This window comes from Epinephelus lanceolatus, chromosome 9, assembly GCF_041903045.1.
Source record: "Epinephelus lanceolatus isolate andai-2023 chromosome 9, ASM4190304v1, whole genome shotgun sequence".
NCBI lineage: Eukaryota > Metazoa > Chordata > Actinopteri > Perciformes > Serranidae > Epinephelus > Epinephelus lanceolatus.
The window spans coordinates 3,501,204-3,522,377 of record NC_135742.1 but is presented as its reverse complement, the minus strand read 5'-3'; the positions used below and the strand labels follow the sequence as shown (position 1 = coordinate 3,522,377).

The 21,174-nt window shown below is 43.0% G+C and overlaps 1 protein-coding gene across 2 annotated transcripts in view; it reads left to right on the top strand.

The window, feature by feature from the left end:
* The window catches only part of hira (histone cell cycle regulator a), a 29,171-nt gene that overhangs the window by 2,733 nt on the left and 5,264 nt on the right, over positions 1-21,174 (top strand). The window contains exons 2-24 of one of the 2 annotated variants that reach the window (XM_078171172.1): positions 340-402; positions 623-733; positions 2,378-2,468; positions 2,896-2,990; positions 3,447-3,542; positions 6,297-6,457; positions 6,671-6,838; positions 6,931-7,044; positions 7,406-7,476; positions 10,186-10,291; positions 10,882-11,103; positions 11,581-11,666; positions 11,828-12,025; positions 12,141-12,284; positions 12,368-12,584; positions 12,842-12,949; positions 16,416-16,564; positions 16,713-16,874; positions 17,173-17,231; positions 19,702-19,807; positions 20,275-20,397; positions 20,484-20,647; positions 20,775-20,863. In XM_078171172.1, coding sequence (XP_078027298.1) covers positions 340-402; positions 623-733; positions 2,378-2,468; positions 2,896-2,990; positions 3,447-3,542; positions 6,297-6,457; positions 6,671-6,838; positions 6,931-7,044; positions 7,406-7,476; positions 10,186-10,291; positions 10,882-11,103; positions 11,581-11,666; positions 11,828-12,025; positions 12,141-12,284; positions 12,368-12,584; positions 12,842-12,949; positions 16,416-16,564; positions 16,713-16,874; positions 17,173-17,231; positions 19,702-19,807; positions 20,275-20,397; positions 20,484-20,647; positions 20,775-20,863 — 2,903 coding nt within the window. Of the gene's footprint in view, positions 1-339; positions 403-622; positions 734-2,377; positions 2,469-2,895; positions 2,991-3,446; positions 3,543-6,296; positions 6,458-6,670; positions 6,839-6,930; positions 7,045-7,405; positions 7,477-10,185; positions 10,292-10,881; positions 11,104-11,580; positions 11,667-11,827; positions 12,026-12,140; positions 12,285-12,364; positions 12,585-12,841; positions 12,950-16,415; positions 16,565-16,712; positions 16,875-17,172; positions 17,232-19,701; positions 19,808-20,274; positions 20,398-20,483; positions 20,648-20,774; positions 20,864-21,174 lie in introns of both variants that reach the window. The other variant, XM_078171171.1, reaches the window with a different exon arrangement.

Here is a 21,174-nt window from a genome sequence, read left to right as displayed (position 1 = left end):
TTCAACCAAATGCTCTTCTGTTTTCATTTCTTTAAGGGTCATTGTCACTGGTAATAATTATACATTTTGTCATACCATGGAACCGTGATATTTTCTGGGATGGTCATCGTACTGTGAAAATCTCAAACTATTGCAACCATAGAATAACGCATGGTTTAAAATACAAAAATAAATACCTAAACACTGAGGTCATTGTTATGTTCCTGTTGTGTCGAAATATTGTGTTCTCAATTATTATGGGTTACCAGCCTGCAGTATCAGTTAGTCTGACTATAAATCTATCAAAACTGTGATTTGACAGATATCTTTAAATGTTGTTGCATGTGTTTTGTCTCACAGGCAAACCCATATTTTCAGTTGACATCCACCCTGATGGGACAAAATTTGCAACTGGTGGGCAAGGTAAGATCAGCAGCACCACCCAACCAGTGCTTGATGTTGTACTCTGGGTAATGACTGTGTTTTTTTTTTATAGTTAAAACAGTTTTGAATGTGTTCCCCTGCAGCCTCAGACGACAGATCATGAGGGATTTCCAAATTAAAACAGCAAGATGTCTTTATTAGTCTGTCGTTAAACAAAAAGTCAGGAGCGTTTGGGTTATAATATTGGATTTGTTTTTAGGAGAGGATTCTGGCAAGGTGATGATCTGGAACATGGCGCCAGTCCTCAGAGAGGAGGACGAGAAGAACGAGAATATTCCCAAAATGCTTTGCCAGATGGACAATCACCTAGGTAACCAGCCTTCTCTGTATTACTTTTCACGTTGATTCACATAGCAGAGAGTGTTGAATGTAGAAATGTTTGGTTAATTGATTTATTTATTGATTTATTCCCCCTGTGAACGCTTCTCCAGCTCCTCCTGCTTTTAGGGAAGTAGTTCTGCAGAAACTTGAACTATGAACAGTACTCGCGGAGTGGCAAATAATGCAACCACTTCTATAGAGGAAAAAACAAAAACAGCCAAGAAGGATGTATTATGATGTATTATGTGTCACCCACCCAGAAGCTTATATAAAGACTAAGTAGGTAAAGGCAAATAACAGATCAGCCAGAACAGTCTGGCGAATTCAGGAATTTACATCACTTCACTGTAATGCAGTCTTTAAAACCAGGAAAAGAAAACACTTACAATATCCAGGTCTAGATGATATCTGGTAGGGCTGCCCCTGCCTAAGAATGTTCCTAGTCGACCATCAGTCGTCACCAGGGTCCATCAGTGGACTAGTCTCCTGCATGTTTCTGATATGAATGTAATGATTAAATGATATATTTTGGTGGTTTGAGTTGAAGGTGTGAGAAAGAATAGTATCAGTAACATTGTTAACACTGTGCTACATTACAGAGAAATACAAAACCGTACTAATGAACCTTCATTAATATAGGCCTATATTTTATCTCCAAGTGCACGTCACACACTGAGCGAGCCGCCTGTTAATGACGCTGTGGGCTAATGGGCATGTAGCTACTTCCATGTTTCAGATGATACGTCATGTTTGTAGTCGACCAATGAAGATGAGTTTACATATCACCTTGGGTTCGTCCTTCACCTTCTCAAAATGATCCCACACTTTGGATTTCCTGCCCGACATGTTATTAACTAGCCTGTGGAATAACTGCAGGTACCAGCCCTGGAAATTAGGGGTCTCACACATGCTGCATCTATAACCTCCTGAAAAATGCTAAAGGGGGAACTGGGAGCTACTCTTGTACCTTTTTGTGCCAGCTTTCAAGAGAACTCCGGCAGGTTGCGTCTGAGGTCGCGAAGCAATCTTAACAAGCACCATATAGCCTATTAACCTGAAATCCTGAGAGCAGAGCTGATCTTCTTCCAGGAGCTGTTTATAAGTGTGTAGGCTGATCGTCCGTGGGACAGATGTAAAGCTGTAAAGTTTATCACACAGAATATTTACAGAAGAGGGAAAGATATCTGTCGGCTGTGATTGGTTTGTAACCTGACTCCTGTCTGACTGCTGAGCGTTGCCACTTCCTGTGTCTGTTCTTTCAAACTAAATTCCTACTTGGTCCAGTCCAAATGACATATATTACATTACTCTGATGATTGAGTATTTCCCCTTCTGTACCTTTGACTTTTCAAAGGATTCAAAGCAGCGACTCCCTCTTCTCAGACGGGGTCGCTGCTTTGAATCTTTTCCCACATTTTATTCTCCACAGACGACTCCTGCTGCTCAGTGCCCGGCAGCAGAAGAGTGTGATTGTGTTCCAAATAAATGTGCCAGCAGTCAGATTTAATAATAGGAGCAACATCTTACACTACTACATTGCAGGCGCTATTAATGCCCACCATAACACACTGCTGTGTCAGCACAAATCCATACAAGTTATATTTATAACCCCAGCGTATATTTGTCTCTGCAGCATGTGTGAACTGTGTGCGCTGGTCCAACAACGGGCTGTACCTGGCATCAGGAGGAGACGACAAGCTGGTCATGGTGTGGAAGAGAGCCGCGTATGTAAACACACTCACGAACAAACACAGCATGTGCAAATACAGACGATGTGTCTGCTATGTATAGATATGTGTAAAGTAACATTCAGGGTTCCTACGCTCATGAAATTCCTGAAAAAGTTTAAATAAGAGAATTGTTTTCCAGACCTGGAAATGGATTTCATTTGTACAAACAGCACATATGAAGTGTGCAGAGATGTAAAGTTGTAGGCTCACCAACTTTTACTTCTTACGTAAAGTCATGGAAACTGGGTAAAATATTATGGAAAGGTTCATAAAAAAAAATCCATTGGTATAATGTTTGGGAAGCCTGAATATTGCATTTTTAGATGATTATTTTTGACTGCTGTAAACCCAGAAAGTCTTCGCAGGAGAAATGAAATGTTTAAGGTTTGATTTTAACTGCGTGTGTGCATTTTCTCGGTAGATTCATCGGCCCGAGCACAGTGTTCGGGTCGAGCAGTAAGCTGGCCAACGTGGAGCAGTGGAGGTGTGTCACCATCCTGAGGAACCACACTGGAGGTTAGACACACACACACACAAAACACACACACAAAACACAAAGCATATCCACAACATGCTCAAACATACAAACATACTGTAGAAGCTTCTGCATATATACCAATAAATTAATGAGTGTATTTTTAAGTAATGTTTACATTCAGTGTTACTCCCCAGAACATGTGTGTGTCATTTCCCTCCTGTTAATCAGCATTGTTTACTTTGATGTTTACAGCTTGCAGTCATCTTCTTCCTTGCCTTTGTTTGCATATTGCAGCATCTCCTGACATGTTACGGCCACCTGATGATCAGTGGAATAATGTGAAACCATTAGCAGGAGTGTGTCCAGCATTAACTGTGTGCATATGCATCCTCATACGAGCGCAAAAGTTAAACAAAATGAAGATCACTGATAGGAACTGATAGGAACATGTCTCTGGACTCAGGCAGTGATTTCAGTGTGTGTTTTGTTTGTAGATGTGATGGACGTAGCGTGGTCCCCTCACGACGTGTGGCTGGCATCCTGCAGCGTGGACAACACCATCGTTATCTGGAATGCTCGCAAATTTCCAGGTAGGAGACGGCAGACACCAGAGCTCACCCTGTCTAATAATAGGTTTTCAAATCTTACACATAATGACATGACAACCCTCTCTGCACACTGCATCGCAATCTTTGTCTAAAATGACAAAAAATTGTATGAATTTTTTTTTTTTAAAATCCTAAAAGCTAAGGTGACATTATCAAGTCCCTCATTTTGCCTGACAAATACTTTCAAATCTAAATATTAACTTAAAACTAAAATATCAATATTCAGTCTACTATAACATGAGACAAAGAAAAGCAGCAAATCTTCGTATTTAAGAAGCTAGAACTTGAAAATATTTGGTCATTTTGCTTTAAAAATGACCAGCTATCAAAATCAAAACATAAAAAAGGCAAGAAAAATGAATAGTGAAATACAGTGCAGGTGCAAAGTTAAGAACTCAAAAGTACAGAAAGATAAAGAACAACACAGAAAATAACACAAGTTACAATAAACCTCGAACAGCAAATTATGTTTGATTACAAAAAAAAACAAACAGCAATAATAATATCCATGTAAGAGCGGAAAATGTGAGTATGTGATATATAAATCGATGTTAGTGTGATTAGGCTTGTGCGTGCGTGTGTGTGCATGAGGGGGATAATAGTTTATATTGTGTTGACCCTTGATCAATAGTAAAAATACATCACATGAGTAAAACAAATAAAACATGGACAATAATACAAGAAGAGGGAAACCCATCACAAAACAGCAGTTTAATGTTTTTTCAGGCATTTTTTATAACACTTCATAGAGATAGAGGTTTTTACCAGGTTGAAAAAAAAGTCATTCCACAGTTTTGTTCCTCTAAATTATTAAAAATTGACCTCTACAAGTCAGAAAATTAGGAAGATGAAGATCTGATGATTTATGAGTTAAGTCTGAATGTAACTGTGAATTAGCTGTAAAATAAGTCGCAAACTGCTCGGGAATATTTCCTTCACTGAAAGGTATTTTGTAAATAAAAACAGATTTGAAAAATAGCATCTGAAGTCTCTGAAATAAAAATGAGATGAAATGTTAAAATAGTTGCAGATTAAGGTGTTATTTCTCAAAAGTGAGCACATTACACTGTCCTGTTTTCTTATTAAACACAAATCAGCCACTGTTTTCCACAGAATTAGAATCTATGTGTGGCAGTAGTTGGCTGTAGTCTCTCTGTGCCCAGAGTACACTCTACGCTGTGACTGTGCGTTCACACCAAAAGCTACCAGAGCTGCAAAATAGCTGAGTTTGCTCTAGCAGCACCGTTAGTAAAATATTTGTGGCAGCAAAAGCAGCTCAAGTTGCTCATGATGTCAAATTCTTTTTTCTTTTTTTTCTTCTTTTTTTAAAAGATATTTTTATGGGCATTTTTTGCCTTTAATTGATAGGATAGTGAAGTGTGAAAGGGGGGGAGAGAGAGGGAGAGACATGCAGCAAAGGGCCACAGGCTGGAGTCGAACCCGGGCCGCTGCAGCAACAGCTTTGTACATGGGGCAACTGCTCTACCACTAAGCCACCGACGCCCCATGATGTCAAATTCTGAATGTTCGATTATGCTTCTCAATTTAAAGGAGCCGCAAAGCAGGTTACTGGCTGGAGCACAGAAATGTGACTTCCTGCATTTGTCTGAGAACAGAAACTTTCACGTTTGGACAATGAAAACAGGATAAAAAGTCTAAATAGTTCTGACATTAAACATTAAACACACACAGCCTGTGTTGTGTTCAGGTGTTGTCACATAAATAACAAATTCCAGCACTTGAATAGGCCGTAGCACAACACAGCAGCATGTCAAGTGGGACGACCCCAAACTGAATATGAGCAACATTTTTTGATTTGTTATTCCCCCCCAAAGCTGTAAACCAAGGGGAAACACTGTCAGTGATTTGGGTTCGAGTGCCTACAGTGTGATTAGTTAAACTGGTCGTAAGGAGAGCAAATGAATTGCATTCCCGCTAATAACAAGCGTTCCTGAACACAATGAAATTGTATAGGTACATGCGCTTGTCCACACTTGTGTATCGATTCAACATGGAAGAAATTGTAATTTGTGCTGCCATGTGGTACCTGCGTGGATGTAGCCGCCGTCACCTCTGGGTTCACGATATCCTTCGGGGCTGTGATCAGCACAGGGAATATCTTCGGCTGGTGCGGGAGCTGCGGCTGGATGGGGAGAGGTTCCAGCGCTACTTCAGGCTGAACATAGATCAGTTTGACAGCTTGCTGCTTGTTTTGAAGTAGGAACTAAGGTGTGGTAGGAACTAAAAGTTTCCGAGGATGTTCTCTGGGTTCCACACAAGTGATGGACATCTACATTCCGATTGGTTGCTGGTCATTTGCAGCTCAAACGCGTCATAGCTAATTTGCATAAAGTTAACCAGTCTTCAACTTTCATTTGCAGTTCAATTCGCCAAACCGCCGCCGCTCGTCGCTTTTGCAGCTCAAAACGCCTCTCGTCACCACATGTCCATTGAAAATGAATTAGACCTGTCGCCTTTGCAGCTCTGGCAGCTTTTGGTGTGAACGTACAGTGAGAGTGTGGATGTAGTGAATAACTGAGCAGTATATATTCCAACAGTGCTCCTAATGAACGGTCCAGCTCCAAAAATAGAAAATCAAAATGTGGCGGCAGGTGTTTTAATCATGGTGGGCCGCCACAAATAAATGAATGTTTGAAATCCTGCCTGTATAATGTGTTGATAGAGCAGGAAGATATTTCTCTCATCTACGTCTCTGTCTTCTTTGTGTCTCTCCAGAGATGGTGACCTGTCTGCGAGGACACACTGGGTTGGTTAAAGGTCTGACGTGGGATCCGGTGGGGAAATACATTGCCTCGCAGGCGGATGACCACAGCCTCAGAGTGTGGAGGACGGTGGACTGGCAGATGGAGGCCAACATCACCAAACCCTTCAGTGAGGTACAAAAACAGTCAGCTGTGTTTGATGATGCTGTGGGAGCAGGTGGTCGACACTGTTATGGCATTATTGCATGGAAACACATGTCTTTGCTCTTTTATTTAGATTTTTCTTGTGATTCGTCCCATCTGGATATTCTCCTGCCAGTCCTAACACAAGCACAGTTCACCAGTGAATGGATGAATAATTTTCTCTCGTCTCTCTCTGTGTCTCAGTGCGGCGGGACGACCCACGTCCTGCGTCTGTCCTGGTCTCCAGACGGTCAGTATCTGGTGTCGGCTCATGCCATGAACAACTCCGGTCCCACCGCTCAGATCGTGGAGAGAGACGGCTGGAAGACGAACATGGACTTTGTGGGCCACCGTAAAGCTGTCACTGTGGTGGTAAGGACGTTTTAGCCACATGCTCTGTCTTTAAATGTTTGCCACGTTTAAGTCAACCTGAGCACTGATGGATCTGTTTTCTTCCTCTGTAGAAATTCAACCCAAAGATCTTTAAGAAGAAGCAGAAGAATGGCAGCGCCCCGAAACCAGGCTGTCCGTACTGCTGCTGCGCTGTCGGCAGCAAAGATCGGTCGCTCTCCGTCTGGGTCAGTTTGTTTTGTCTCACTTTTGTAATTCATGGTGTTTGTATGTGTTTGTTCTGTTGAGTATGAACAGCTTCCCCAGAAACCATCCATCTCAGGACATATAACGACTGTCCGATTTGTGTTGAGCGATTAGTTTATTATTTGATGAGATGTAGAAATGTAAACCTCAAACTGATGCAGGTGGAGAAGCGAGGTATAGCGGAAACAAACATCTGTTGAGCTGCCACGGTTTTTGGTATTGGTGGTTTCTATAAAGGCTATGCATCAATTTTACTATCAGCTTTTTTAATGTCAGATTGTGTTCCAGTTCACACTGTCTTAGTTTTGTTCCTGACAATGCTGTTTCCTGTCTGTGTTTCAGCTGACCTCTCTGAAGCGCCCCCTGGTGGTCATCCATGATCTCTTTGATAAATCAATTATGGACATTTCCTGGTGAGTTGTAAACAGGGAAATGTGTGGGATACCACACATGTGCAGTAACATCTCACTCCATTGATCCTCACAAGTTTTACAGATATCAAAGTTTCATGGTTTAAAAGTCCTTGATTGAGGGAGTGTATCTTTTTAGGGGTTTTACGGCACATAGAAGTCACAGTTTGGTGCTAGTTCAGTAAAGCAGAAAAAACCCAGATGTTTAAGGATCCGTTTCCTTCATTTATTTTGAACACACTGTGGTGCAGGTAACAAAGACCGAAATCCTCCTCCTGGGGACTGAGGTGTCATTTTGCCCACTGGCAACTTTGCTGAACTGTTTCCATTATCAAAATAAGGAACATTTAAAACACTGTACGAACACTGAACACTTTCCCAAAAGCAACATTTAATACCAGCCTATAAAACTGAAAAGAGTCTTTAATGCTACGAAACTGAGAGAAAAAAATAAATGAAATAAGAAAAAGTTAAACCTGTGCATTAGTAAGTATAAGTGAAACTTAATTTATTTAGCACCTTTTTTAACACAGGTTACAAAGTGCTTTACATTGACATTGGGACACAAAGAAAAGAGGGCCCCAAGACCATAAAAGACACATTCAAGAACACATACAGACAACACACACATATACGAGCACAGCGAGCATGCAGTCATCACCCAGAGTATACACTTGAATTTATCGAATGTTATGAGTAAGCCATTCTAAAAAAGTAGGTTTTTAGGTGTTTTTTGAAACAGTCAACAGACTCAGCTGATCTAATGGAAGTGGGGAGGTCGTTCCAAAGTCTGGGTGCCAGGGCAGCAAAAGCACAGTCACCTTTGGTTTTTAGTTTGGCACGTGGTATGGCCAACAGGTTTTGGTTGGAAGACCTAAGTGACCACTCGGTAGTATATGGGCATAGTAGCTTGGAAATATAGGTAGGAGCTAAATGTGTAAGGCCTTATAGGTGATTAAAAGAATCCTGAGCTTCACTGGCAGCCAATGCAGTGAGGCTAAAACAGGAGTGATGTGGACTCTACAGCCAGTCCTAGTTAATAGCCTCGCTGCTGCATTTTGTACAAGCTGGAGACGTGACAGGTCAGCTTGGCTAAGGCAGGTGAAAAGGGAGTTGCAGTAATCGAGACGGGAAAAACTGAAGGCATGAATGATATGTTCCAAATCAGAGGCTGACAATAATGGTCTGATTTTTGCAATGTTCCTGAGTTGAAAAAAGCAGGATTGAACCATTTCATTAACATGTTGTTCAAGTTTCAATTTAGGGTCAAATATAACACCAAGATTCCTAGCGTTAGTTTTGACATAGAGGGTAAGTGGGCCAGTATGCTGAAAGATGCCTTTAGCAGTATTTTCAGAGCCAAAAATGAGAAGCTCAGTTTTGTCAGAATTTAACCGAAGAAAGCTGACAGACATCCAGTCCTTTATTGCAGCTAAACAGTTGTGGAGAGTGTTTAGGTTCCTAAGATCATCTGGCTTTACTGAAAAATATAGCTGAGTGTCATCCACATAGCAATGATAGGATATACAGCCAAAGCGACTGATTATCTGGCCCAAGGGAAGCATATATAATGAGAAAAGAATGGGACCAAGGATTGAGCCCTGGGGCACCCCATATAACAGCGGAGTGGACGAGGACATGTAGTTACCTATGGAGACAGAAAAACGTCTATTTGACATATATGACATGAACCATTGTAGGGCTTTCCTTGAGATACCAACATTTGTATTTAGTAGATTGATGAGGATAGAGTGATCAATGGTGTCAAAAGCAGCGCTCGAGTCCAGTAAGACCAAGTAGGAGCAGTAGGAGTGTTTCAGGTAGTTCCACCTTGGCTAATGTGCCAGTGTGAATGCCAGCTGCTTCAGTAATTGTTTTATCCTGTTCAGTTAAAGCTGCTTGGAAGCAGCAGGGATAAGGAGCTGGGTTTGGTTTTGTCTTGTCCTGGTGATCGGCACATCTGGGTGATGCTGTCGAATGCGCGGTAGCATGAATATGTTTCCATTTATCCTCGTCTTCGACACAACTCTGTCTCTCTGTTACTGTTGTAGCCGTCTGGGAACGTGCAGGCAGGTCTTCCAGCTGTGTTTTATCTGTGCTCGCCATACTGTGACTGACTCCTTGTGCTAACCTCAGCATTTGTTGCTAATGGTTAAAAGTTTCTGGGTGGATGCTGTGCTTAATTTTGGTTCCGCATTACATGCATTCATCTACATACTATGTATTTTGCGTATGACTGTTACACCATCCCCTGTAACAGTAACAGTAACTGTGCATTCACACCAAAAGCTTCATGAGCGCCAGCGGTCGCTCAGGTCACTGGCATCGCGCTGCCTGGCAGCTCTGGCAGGGCTTGCAGAAGGCTGCCAAGGGGCGGGGCTTTCAAGCTGCGCTGCAGAAGGTCTCTTTCTTTCTTTCTTTCACTGTCCCACCTTGAGATTATTCACAGTCTGCAATTGGCTGCTGCTTCGGCGGCGGCGCTGCTCATTTGCATAAAGTTGAGCTTCTCTCAACTTCAGTAACGCTCCGGTCGCTGGCATCGCGCTGTTGGCTGCTGCCAACGCTCCAGACGCTCTTTGTAGCAAGCGTACGCTGAAAATGAATGGCTGCCGGCCGCTTATGACGCTCATGATGCTTTTGGTGTGAATGCACAGTAAGACATCACGGGTACACCCTCTGCGTCTCTGACACTGATTTGTGTTTGTGTGTCAGGACTCTGACAGGTCTGGGCATGTTGGTGTGTTCGATGGACGGCACGGTAGCCTACCTGGACTTCTCACTGGATGAACTGGGGGATCCACTGAACGAGGAGGAGAAGGTTAGACGCACACGATGGAATCACATGATGTCAACTTCACTGCGTTTGCTTGTCCTTTTCCTTTTTTCCTTTTGCCTGTTAAAAAAAATTCTTGCAGGAAACAGAATGTAATAAATATGTGTCTTGGTGTTGCCTAAAAGTTTAATTCTCTGTTTTCTTCCAAGAGAACTACATTTCATTTTGTTAAAGATTGGAACGTACTCTAAACATCTACCAAACACAAGGGTTCATCTATATGAGAGGACAAATATTAAGCTGTTATCCAGTCATTCCTCGTGTTTAAAAGCTGGCAAAAAAAAACAGATGAAGTCTGGATCAATACTTGTCTTGAATTAAGCTTTTTTTGCAAGTGGCCTTGTGTGAACAAAGGAAAAGCAGAACAGGCTGTTGTTATATAAGTTTAAGACTTTGCAACTGTAAGAACCAAAACACCTGAGTCATGTGATTTATGTTGACAATTCCTGGTTGTCTTATAATTGGACACTGTCACTCCAACACAAAGATACTAAAACACAACGTTATTCTTTAATTCTGTCAAGAACATTAAGAAGCCAGATCAAACTTCGCCCTTCTCTTTTTCTGTCGTACAGAACAGCATCCATCAGAACATCTACGGTAAGAGTCTGGCTATAACCAGCACTGAGGCTCAGCTCTCCACCACCATCATCGAGAACCCCGAGATGCTCAAATACCAGCAGGAGCGACAGAACTCGGCCCAGGCCAGCTCAGGACCGGGCAGTGCAGGGCCCGAATCCTCAGCCCCCAAACTCAACAGTGTGATGAACGGAGAGTCTCTGGAGGACATCAGGAAGGTGGGACACTGAAATGTAACAAGGAACAGGAAGCAGAAGAGTGTTGGTTTGGTTCAGGACAAAGAGTTAGACACCTATTTGTGGTCAAACATAACTCACCACATTTTATAATAAATAATAATAAATGCACATGAAAAAATGCAGGAGTTTCAGACTCTTAATATAGAAATTTTGCTGTATTTCAAGATTCAGGTTGCAGGAAAAGACACATTTGTTTTAACTGATTATATTTAGATATTTAGAGGACAGCTGCAGAGACACAAGATAAAACAGTTTTAGAAATACAAGTCAAACACAGGAGAGCAAATGATTTAGATGAACTTGGAAACCACACATATTCAGATATCAGTGATGTATTGGATAAATATTTATGACCACTGTTTTAGAGCTCTGTTTTCAAAAGCTGTCAAAACAAATACTTTTCCTGACATTTTTGGAGCTTAAATTCCTTGGATGTGTTATTTCTCCGGCTTGCAGAACCTTTTGAAGAAGCAGGTGGAGACGAGAACCGCAGATGGCAGAAGACGGATCACACCGCTCTGCATCGCTCAGCTGGACACCGGGTAGGAAAACATGAAACACTACGGTGGCCCTGAGAGCTCAGCGCACTGCGAATTAAGGAAACAACTTCACCAATTTGACAACTCATGCACAGCATTTATAAAAGAAAAAAAAACACTGCAAATAGAGAAAGCACAACCAAATAGTCCCTCTGTCTCTGCAGGGATTTCTCGCCAGCTCTGTTCAACAGCGCTCCCATCCTGCCCTCGGGCTCCTCCACGTCCAACCAGCTCACCTCTCAGCTCAGCTCTGACTCCAGCCCAGGACAGGCCTCCTCTCTGGGGCTCAGGCCCAGCCACGACTCCATGCTCACCTCGCCTCCGCCCAACAGCACCGCCAAGGGCTTGGAGGACAAGGATGGGTATGACCTGCTGAGAGAAAGCTTTTAATTTAGTTTTCTATTTTACTGTTTGTACTGACTTCCTAACCTTCCGTCACCCCCTCATCTCCTACTTTCTGATTTCTTTATTTTACAGTGTGAAGTCCAGTTTGCTGCTCACGTCTGCCTCCAAGATCGAGCCAATGAAAGCTTTGGACTCAAGGTTCACAGAGAGGTCAAAGGCCACGCCGGGTGTCACAGCTGCCATCTCCTCCACTGCTGGACTCACGCCTCTAGACAGGTGAAGAAGCACTGATTCAAAAGTGAGAAAAGAGGACAAACTGTCTCTAAAACAAAATGTTAACCTTTTTGTTCGTCCAGCAGACCGAAAGACGGCATCTCCGCCCTGAAAGACGTAAAAACCAAAGAAGACACCAGCAGCGACAGCGAGGACAAGATGGCCACCATCAACAAAAACTTGACGTTCAGCAAGAGGAAACCTGAGCTGCTGATGGACGGAGGAGAGGTGGTGGAGAAGAGGAAGAAGGGACGGCCAAGGAAAGACAAGATGGCCGCTCCCATCGCCCAACCTTTCACACAGGTAGAAAGATGGAGGGAAAGATGAACAGATCTGATTGCGTCACTAAATTCTAATGTATTTATTTTTTACATTTTTTAGAAAAACATTGATAAATCAAAAATTAACTCTGCATTTACAGTAATTCATTTGAAGCCTCTTATTGGCTCTAATAACAAGTATTATCGCAAAGCTCTAGTGAAAACTCCTTTTGTGCAGATGTCCTTGGAATAGAGAGAGAGAGAGATACATGTGTGTTTTGTCCCTCCTCTTCCTGTCAGATAACTCCTCCAGCAGAGCGGGAGCCCAGCAGGGTGGCAGCTCCTCCAGCTCCTGTACCTGTTCTCAAACTACCAACACCAAGTATAAAGAAGGCCTTCAGTCTGCAGGTAACACGCTGTCATTTTGTGTGTATTTGTGTGTGTGTGTGTGTGTGCGTGCGCGCACTCTTCTCTGAATCCGTTGTGGTGGATTCAAGATGTTTTATCTACTAGGAAGAAGGTATTGTTTCTTTACAATTGAACCACCGTTGTGTACAGTTTGCTGCTGGATGTAGAGCTTTTAAGGGTTTGCGTCCATTTAGTGTTTTCTCTGGCTGAAAAGCTCTGGCAGGGCTTCATCAAAAAGGCTCTCCCTGGGACCAGAGATGGATTTTGTTTCTATGACAACAATATCTTGACATGTACCACTAACTACCGCTGTATTACCACACGTATGGTGATAAAAGCACAAAACTCAGCAGCTCACATTCATAGTGCGGCCGGTCTGCTTCCACAGATGGGTTTTTCTGCCTTTGTTGTTTCTGTCTGACAAATCATGCAGCCTAGGATAGACACGACAAGGCTACAATAAAACTCTCTTCCATTATATTGGTTGCCAAGGTGATTAGTCCTGCCCCATCTAATATATGATTGGTTGCCTGAAAAGAAGCTCAAGTGACGATACCAGCTTTTCTGAAAAGTTCAGAAATTTTCTAGTGAAGTGCTCAGAGCAGCTGTAGGAATTAGTCGTAGCACCCTGAAGTGAGACACTGGGTGCAGCGCTTTTTGTCTAGGCAGCCACATACGCTCTCTCCTCACTGGGAACACAGAGGAAAACGCTACACTTAACCACCCGCTGTATTACAACATGTATGGTGATAGAAGCACAAAACTTTTCTCTCTCTGTTGTGATAGTTTCTGTCTGACATATCATACAGTAGCCAAAGAAGCTGCAGTGACACCACCAACTTTTCTGAAAAGTTCACAGATGGACACAACTGGAAGTGCTGATAGTGACCCCACAAAAAAGCTGGAGCACTATGATAAGACACCGGGTGTGGCGCTTTTTCTCAAGGTGGCTGCACACATTCTCTCCTTACTGAGAACAATTATAATAAGATGCCAGTGTTCAGAAAAAAAATATTGTGGACTCAGGCCCTTAGTAAGTTTTACCCACTGTTAATTAAGCGTATATTACGTCTTATCACCTGAGCACATAGACAGGGATGCCACGGTGAGGAAATTTTCCAACAGGTTACCAACCACCACACTTTACAAGAAAAGATAATCGTCAGCATGTTTAATATCTGTAATGCCCTGCATGAAGTTACTGTGAATGCACACTGAACATTTCCCACTGCTGCAGCTTCACATTCAAGGTATTTAGCCTGCAAAACACGAGTTGACTTTCATTATGCGGTAGTCATTTGAAATGCAATGTATTGGTCAGTTAGATTAGCACTACCGCTATCGTTCATCCAGAATGCATGTACAAAACAAAACAAATGGTAATTTTCAGCATTTCACTGACAGTGGAGGAGTTTGAAATATTTAATGGAAGTGAAGAAACAGTCAGGAGTTAGATGAAGAGCTGCAGGCGTCAGGCTGTACACCAACTTCTCAGAGATGTATCCAACTCCTCTTGACTCATTAAGGTTATCAGGTTCCTTGTTAGCAGTGGGTTTATTTATGAAATATTGCCGAATTGGAGCTTTTGCCTTTCACTTGGACACCAAGTCCTCCGCCATCGTCATGTCTGTCAACTCTCCTTACTGTTGTAACTTAAAATGAAGTCTGACTCAAACTGGCAGCATTCTTAGATTACATATTGTGATAAAAATTGATATGGATTAATATTAGGCTTGTGCTGGTTTTAAAATTTTCCAACCGGTTTGATTTAAAGCCAAATATCTAACTGAACCAATATATCGAATTATATACCTAATTTTACCACTGGGGGTCGCATTTGAGCTATTTTTCCCAATAAAAGCCTATTATAGGTGTAATGTGCTTCCAATCCACTAGGTGGCGATAATGCTGTATTAACCGCCAATACACACAAGGTTACACAAGAAGAAGCAGAAGGACACCTCTCTCGCAGCAGACAGCTGAGCGGAGCTGCAGAGTCCCTCTGAAGCCTCTGAGACAAACTAAACAAAACACTTGTAGGCTCCTCCACTTCATTTAAAAACATACATAAACCTTATTAAGTTGTCATAATGCATGTTACAATGCAAGATAAGTTGAATATAGTCCCTTGACACGCTGCTGATGTGAAAAGCTCCCCCCCACCCCCACCTGGTTTATCTGGTTCACGTGAATTAAACCGGGTGGAGCTTTTAAACCGGACCGAACCGGAAATCGGCACAAGCCTAATTAATATGGATAAAATTATTGTGTTATTGTTTTTTTTGCCACATTGTCCAGCCCTAGTTTATCTCCCTCTACTGTTGACCAGTACGAACTGCAACAACATAAGCCCCATTTCCACCAAACACTTCTGGTATAGTACCTTTGGAACCAACAGTAACCCTTCAAACATGGTACCTAAACCCTCGGTCCGTTTAGTGTTTCCACCCCAAACAGTCCTCTTGAATGTGGGCGGGGTTGTTGTCACTCACTGCTCCGTCCAGCACTCACTGTATTTCCTCCTTCGTCAGTCTGCACCTGGTTTATCGTCCACAGAACGAGGCTGCACGCCCACATTTTCAGAACAAAATAGAACAGGCTGCAGTGAGAGTCTCTCTCCATGGGATATTTAAAAATAGCAGCTTTGTGCATTTAGTCCTTCTCAGGCAAGCTCAGGGGTTTAGTGTTGCTGTAGCCCACAGGAAAGACACTGCCGTGCTTTTTTTCTCAGAGTGAGGATTTGGTTGAAATTAAGTAAAATAAGTAATACACGTTCCACCTTAAAAGTCACCGGCAGTCGGTGAATAAAGTTATTTTTTCTCAGACTCCAGCTGCTGTGAGAGGCAGCAAAACATCCTTTCATTTTATAGTTAGAGTTTACTAATAAAACTCTCCACAGTATGAACAGTGGTTACATGAGCCTCAAAACCAGACACAACTCAGCCCTGAGCAGAGTGACCGTCCTCTACTGACCAATCAGACTGCAGTGTTCACAGCTCCACCTTTTAGTACCACATCTGTGTGCTAGGTACCCCAACAGAGGGGGGACCAAACATGGGGACGCTAAGGAACGCTTCTGTTGGGACCATCCACAACTTTTACTGTGGAAATGGAAAAAATGTGCGCTGAACTGAACCGTACCGCACTGCTTGGTGGAAACAGGGCTAAAAACAAATCTAATCTGTTTACAAAAGTCTTGTTTGTTGTTAATATTAGTTATAAACACATAAAGAAAAATACATATTTTTTTCAAGCCATAACTCCTGATGTTTCTGTAGTGTGTTTAATGTCTAACAAACTAAACCGCAATGAACACAATTTTTGTGTTAATTCCTGTTCTGATTTGCTGAGACATACCAAAGTAAAGAAGGTTACACTGCAGTGATCAAATTACAATTTGGGTGTGAATATACAACAGTATATGAGTATATAAGAAGCTATAAATGGAAAATATGTGTGTGTGTAGGTGAGCATGGAGCCGTCGGTGTTCCTGGAGGTGGAGAATGAGGTGTCGGTGGTCGCGGGTTCGAAGCTCAGCCAGCTACGATGCTCCAGAGACGGACGAGACTGGAACACACTGCTGCCCAGCTCGGTGGTCACCGCTGCAGGGAGCAGGTAGGAGGCTCAGTGTGTCGCACACAGATAGATTCTTTTCTCTGTTCTTCAGGTGACTCAGATGCATCTTTTTGGAAAAAAGGAAAAAAGTATAACTAAATGACTGGTCAGCACTAAAGCAGTTTTTCTTTCTCTTCCTCTCCCTCAGTGACGTCCTCGCCGTAGCCTGTCAGGACAGGATGTTGTCTGTGTTCTCTTCCTGTGGACGGCGGCTCCTTCCTGCCATCCAGCTGGCCACGCCTGTGTCAGCTCTGCACTGCTCCGCCCACTTCGTCATGGCTCTGACAGCTGGAGCGACGCTGTCCGTGTGGTCAGTGCTCAGAGATTTTATCACAAATCTCATGTGGTTGATTTTTATAGACTTGATCTGTTTGCAGTGTTGTTGAGCGTGTGTGTTATTTTCCCACCCATGTGGATATGACATCAAAATATGTCAGAATTGTACTACAAAAGATAAAGTGGCTGTCACAGATTTGTTTTACTCTGTATTGGTTGATAGAAAGGCAGCTTCAGTTGAGGGTTTTTATGCAGAATAACACAAGAGCAGTGATGTGTTTGCTGATATTATTTGTAATAAAACCGTTGAATTGTGTTTTGTCTTTGTGCAGGGACGTTCAGAAACAAAAGGCCCTGGTGAAGAACGAGTCCCTGCTGACCATTTTATCTGGTGAGACACTGCAGCATGTGATGTGACACAAGAAGAGTTCAACATCTGGGGGAATAAACATGTCTGCTTTGAGGAAGATGATCAGTATGGAGCTGGAGTCAGTTAATTGAAAACAATAGTTCCAGCTCCTAAAACCTAAAATAGTGAAGACGTGTTTCATTTCTGTACATAAGTATGTATTTGCGAGCTTAGGACAGAACCAGGCTAGCTGTTTCCCCCTGCTTCCAGTCTGTATGCTAAGCTAGGCTAAACACACCTGACTCGAGCACTTGACTGAAAAAACCTTCAAACAATCCGACTCGTATGACATATTTTTAGAAAGCTACGATTCTTGTGATTCGATAGATGCTGACCATTTCATGATGTAACCACCACAGCAGGTACAGTAAATGCTTCTGTCAGACCAACAACAAACAAACAAACAGTTATCTCACCTATGAAGCCTTATCACAATCCATTGATCGATAATATCCAAACAAAAACGATCCTCATACATTCACCTAGGTGCAGAGGATCTCAATCCATTGACATATTTAGTCCAAACACATAATCACATCCACAGACTGCCATTACGTCATTTCAGATGTTGTCATTTTTCCACGTTTTCCATAGTATCTTCAGTTTGCATGTAAATATTGCTGTTAGCCAAATATCAAAATGGCGTCTAAACTCTGACTTTTTGATTGACACCTCACTTGAGCTAACAGGAGCTCTAATGACCTGCCCACAGCCTACAGTAGCCAACAAGGGCCTGTTTTAACGGAATGGCCTGCTTGTCTAGAGCTTGCCAATAGCAAGCGATTTGTCCTTCTTAAGGCCCTGACACACCAAGCCGACGGTCTACCTTCGACCAAAGTCGGGCTGTCAGTGAGCGTCTGTCGCCCTAGTTTTTGCGGCGTGTCCTTCACTGTCGGCACTTTGGCGTCGGCGGCTGTTCGGCCGATTGAGCATGTTGAATCGGCGGTGGAGCTTGTCGGTGAGAGAGATCACTCTGATTGGCTGTTCAGGTTTTATTTCCTCGCCCCTGTAGCGAGTGAATCTGCCTGTAGTGAAACCGGGGCTAACCGGTGCTTCCTCCTCAGGCTCCACTTCACTCAGCTGCCCCACAGACCCGCTGCTTCTTCACACTTTAACCTGAATAACAAACCGGAGCTAGCTGGGAGCAGCTAGCAGAGCGTTAGCAGCAGCCAGTTAGCCTCCGCTAGTCTCAGAGCTAGCCCCGGCTCTCCGTTTGGATCCAACCGGAGCACCAAGCCCTGGTTTGTTATTCAGGTTAAAGTGGGAAGAAGCAGCGGGTTTATCGGGCAGTTGAGTGAAGTGGAGCCTGAGGAGGAAACACCGGGACCGTCTGGATGTAATAGTCCGTGGAGGTGCTGCGGTGCTCGGCTGCACAGATAGGAAACCCCTCGGCTGACAGGATGTACCACTCTCTCACTCCGCTCTCTCTCACGCAGGCGCAGAACGTACGTGCTACTTGGCCGTCGGATGTAGTCCGTATAGTGTGTTCAAATGCAACTGACACAGGGCGACGTGAGGCGACGTAGACGACGCAACAGTTGGCTTTCGTCACCGCTAGTTCTTTGATGTCAGTTTGGTGTGTCTGCACCTTTAAAGCCAGTGACATTCTCAACCAGGAGAACATCTGCCTTTTGGGCACTCTCTTTCAATATAGATCGTAACATTTTTCATGAATAATTAACAGATTGTTCCTCTGCAGTTTAAAGGGAAAAATCCAAGGTTTATTATTAATTTAGGTTTTCATATAAGAAGTTATATAGAAGAATAGAATATAGTTATATAGAAGTTTCTATCTTGATATATGTGTTTTTCACTCTTGGCTACACATCCAGTACATTGTTTGACCCTCTTTTTTTGAAAAGCGCCTGGACAAAACTGCAGAAAAACATGTTTGTTGTCTGTGATATTATTATCTACTTAAATTTGGACTCAAGAGGATTCTTGATATGGTCCCATAGAGTTTTCCAGCTACCTCCCAGTTCTAGTCATCTGCAGCATCTTTTTTCGAGAAATTTCTCGGAGAAGATTAATAAAAACTTCTACCTCAGTGTGTTGAAACTTCTACAATACAATGACAGGAGCGCTTACTTATTCTGACTGTTGGTGACTGTTACCTTTGAAATGAGACCATACACGTACTACAAATGGAGTAAGAACAGCTTTCATTTTACTTTGGGTATGCCTTAGATAGGTGTTTATGGTGAATTTTAAAGAATAGTGGGAGGTTTTAATACACAGACATGAGATTAATATCCATCTAACCCATGGGAAGAAAGCAAATGTTGAACCATACCTTCAAAAGTACAAGTACATAAGAAGATGATCCATAAAGAGATTTTAACCTCACAAGAAGACTGTTTCACACCTTGTCATATTGATTATGTGACCATTTATATCAGAAGGACAATCCAGTCATATTATATCCCTTAAAATATTTTGTTTGTGCGTGTAGGTGCTGACACCACAGTGTCTCAGTCTCTGCTGACCCAGCAGGGAGTTCCAGTCATCGGGCTGTCCAACGGGAAGTCCTACTGCTTCAGCTCCTCGCTGGAGACATGGTGAGAGACAGTAGAGACACAGTTGAAACACAAAGCTGAAACAGCTGCAACTAACAACGGGGTTCCCACGGTCATGGGGAACCTGGAAAAGTCATGGAATTTCATAATCACATTTCCCAGGCCTGGAAAAGTCCTGTTATGTAATAAAGCTGTGTATAATGAAATTGTTTCAGTGGATAACCTTCCACGTAATGCACACATACTGTTCACCATCACAGACCTTAATTCATTTTCTCCCTACATCTTGTCTCTCCCCTCATGTATGCCAGCTAGCTGAAATTATGTTTCAATAGAGTTTGAATCTGGTATGTTTGAAAAATGCCGAACAAGTAGGGCAAGAAAAAAAATACATATATGTATTATGGATCCTTGAAAAGTCTTGAAAAGTTTAGAAATTTTGTCCATAAAATGTTTTGAAACCCCGCAACAATACTTAAACTTCAGGAATTACACTGTGTCTCTCTCAGGACTCTGATAGCAGACAAAGGAGACTCTCTGGTCCAGTGTGCTGACTTCAGGAGCTGCCTTCCTACCCACGATGCACCTGTGTCCTCAGGGCCACTGGCTGTCATGCAGGGACGCAACCTCAAGTAAGACATAGTTATTAAATCTTTTCGTCTCGCTCCAAACAAAATGTAACGAAGAGGTAAATGAAAAATCTCTCTGGTCCCTGCAGTGCTGGTCGGCTGGCGTCCCGCCTCTCCTCCACCCCTCACCACCTGCAGCAGAGCATGACGCTGGCCTTCCTGGAGAACCAGCTGGCGTCTGCTCTGACTCTGCAGTCAGCGCAGGAGTATCGCTACTGGCTGCTCATCTACGCTCGATTCCTCGTCAACGAAGGTACCAAACTGTCGCTGATTTCCACAGACTGACAGAAGAAAAACATTTTGAGCACAGCACTGACCGTATAGTTTTGAGTCTGCTTTTTGTTTCAGTGTTGACTGAAGTGTGTGTGTGTTCCCTCCAGGCTCAGAGTACCGTCTCCGAGAACTCTGTAAGGAGCTGCTGGGTCCCGTCCACAAATCAGCCTCCACAGCCTGGGAGCCCACCACCCTGGTACGACTGCAGCACTGTCTGTCTGCTGGTTGAGTTTCTTTTATCTACACCCAAAACATATGCTTGATCGTTTTCAGAAAGTTCGTCTTCCATACATGAAAAAAATGAATAAGCTTCGAGGGGAAAATAAGAAATCCCATGATTTAAGTCTGTTCTTACCCATCTGAGTGTGTTGGCGAATCGCATGTGATAAAGGGTGAATCCCAATTCTCATTCTTACCCCTCCCCCTGTGTCTGCGTCTTCCCCTTGTCCCTCTATACAGAGTTGAGCAGGCTAGGGGTAGAAACGTTCTCCCAACAAATGAGACACC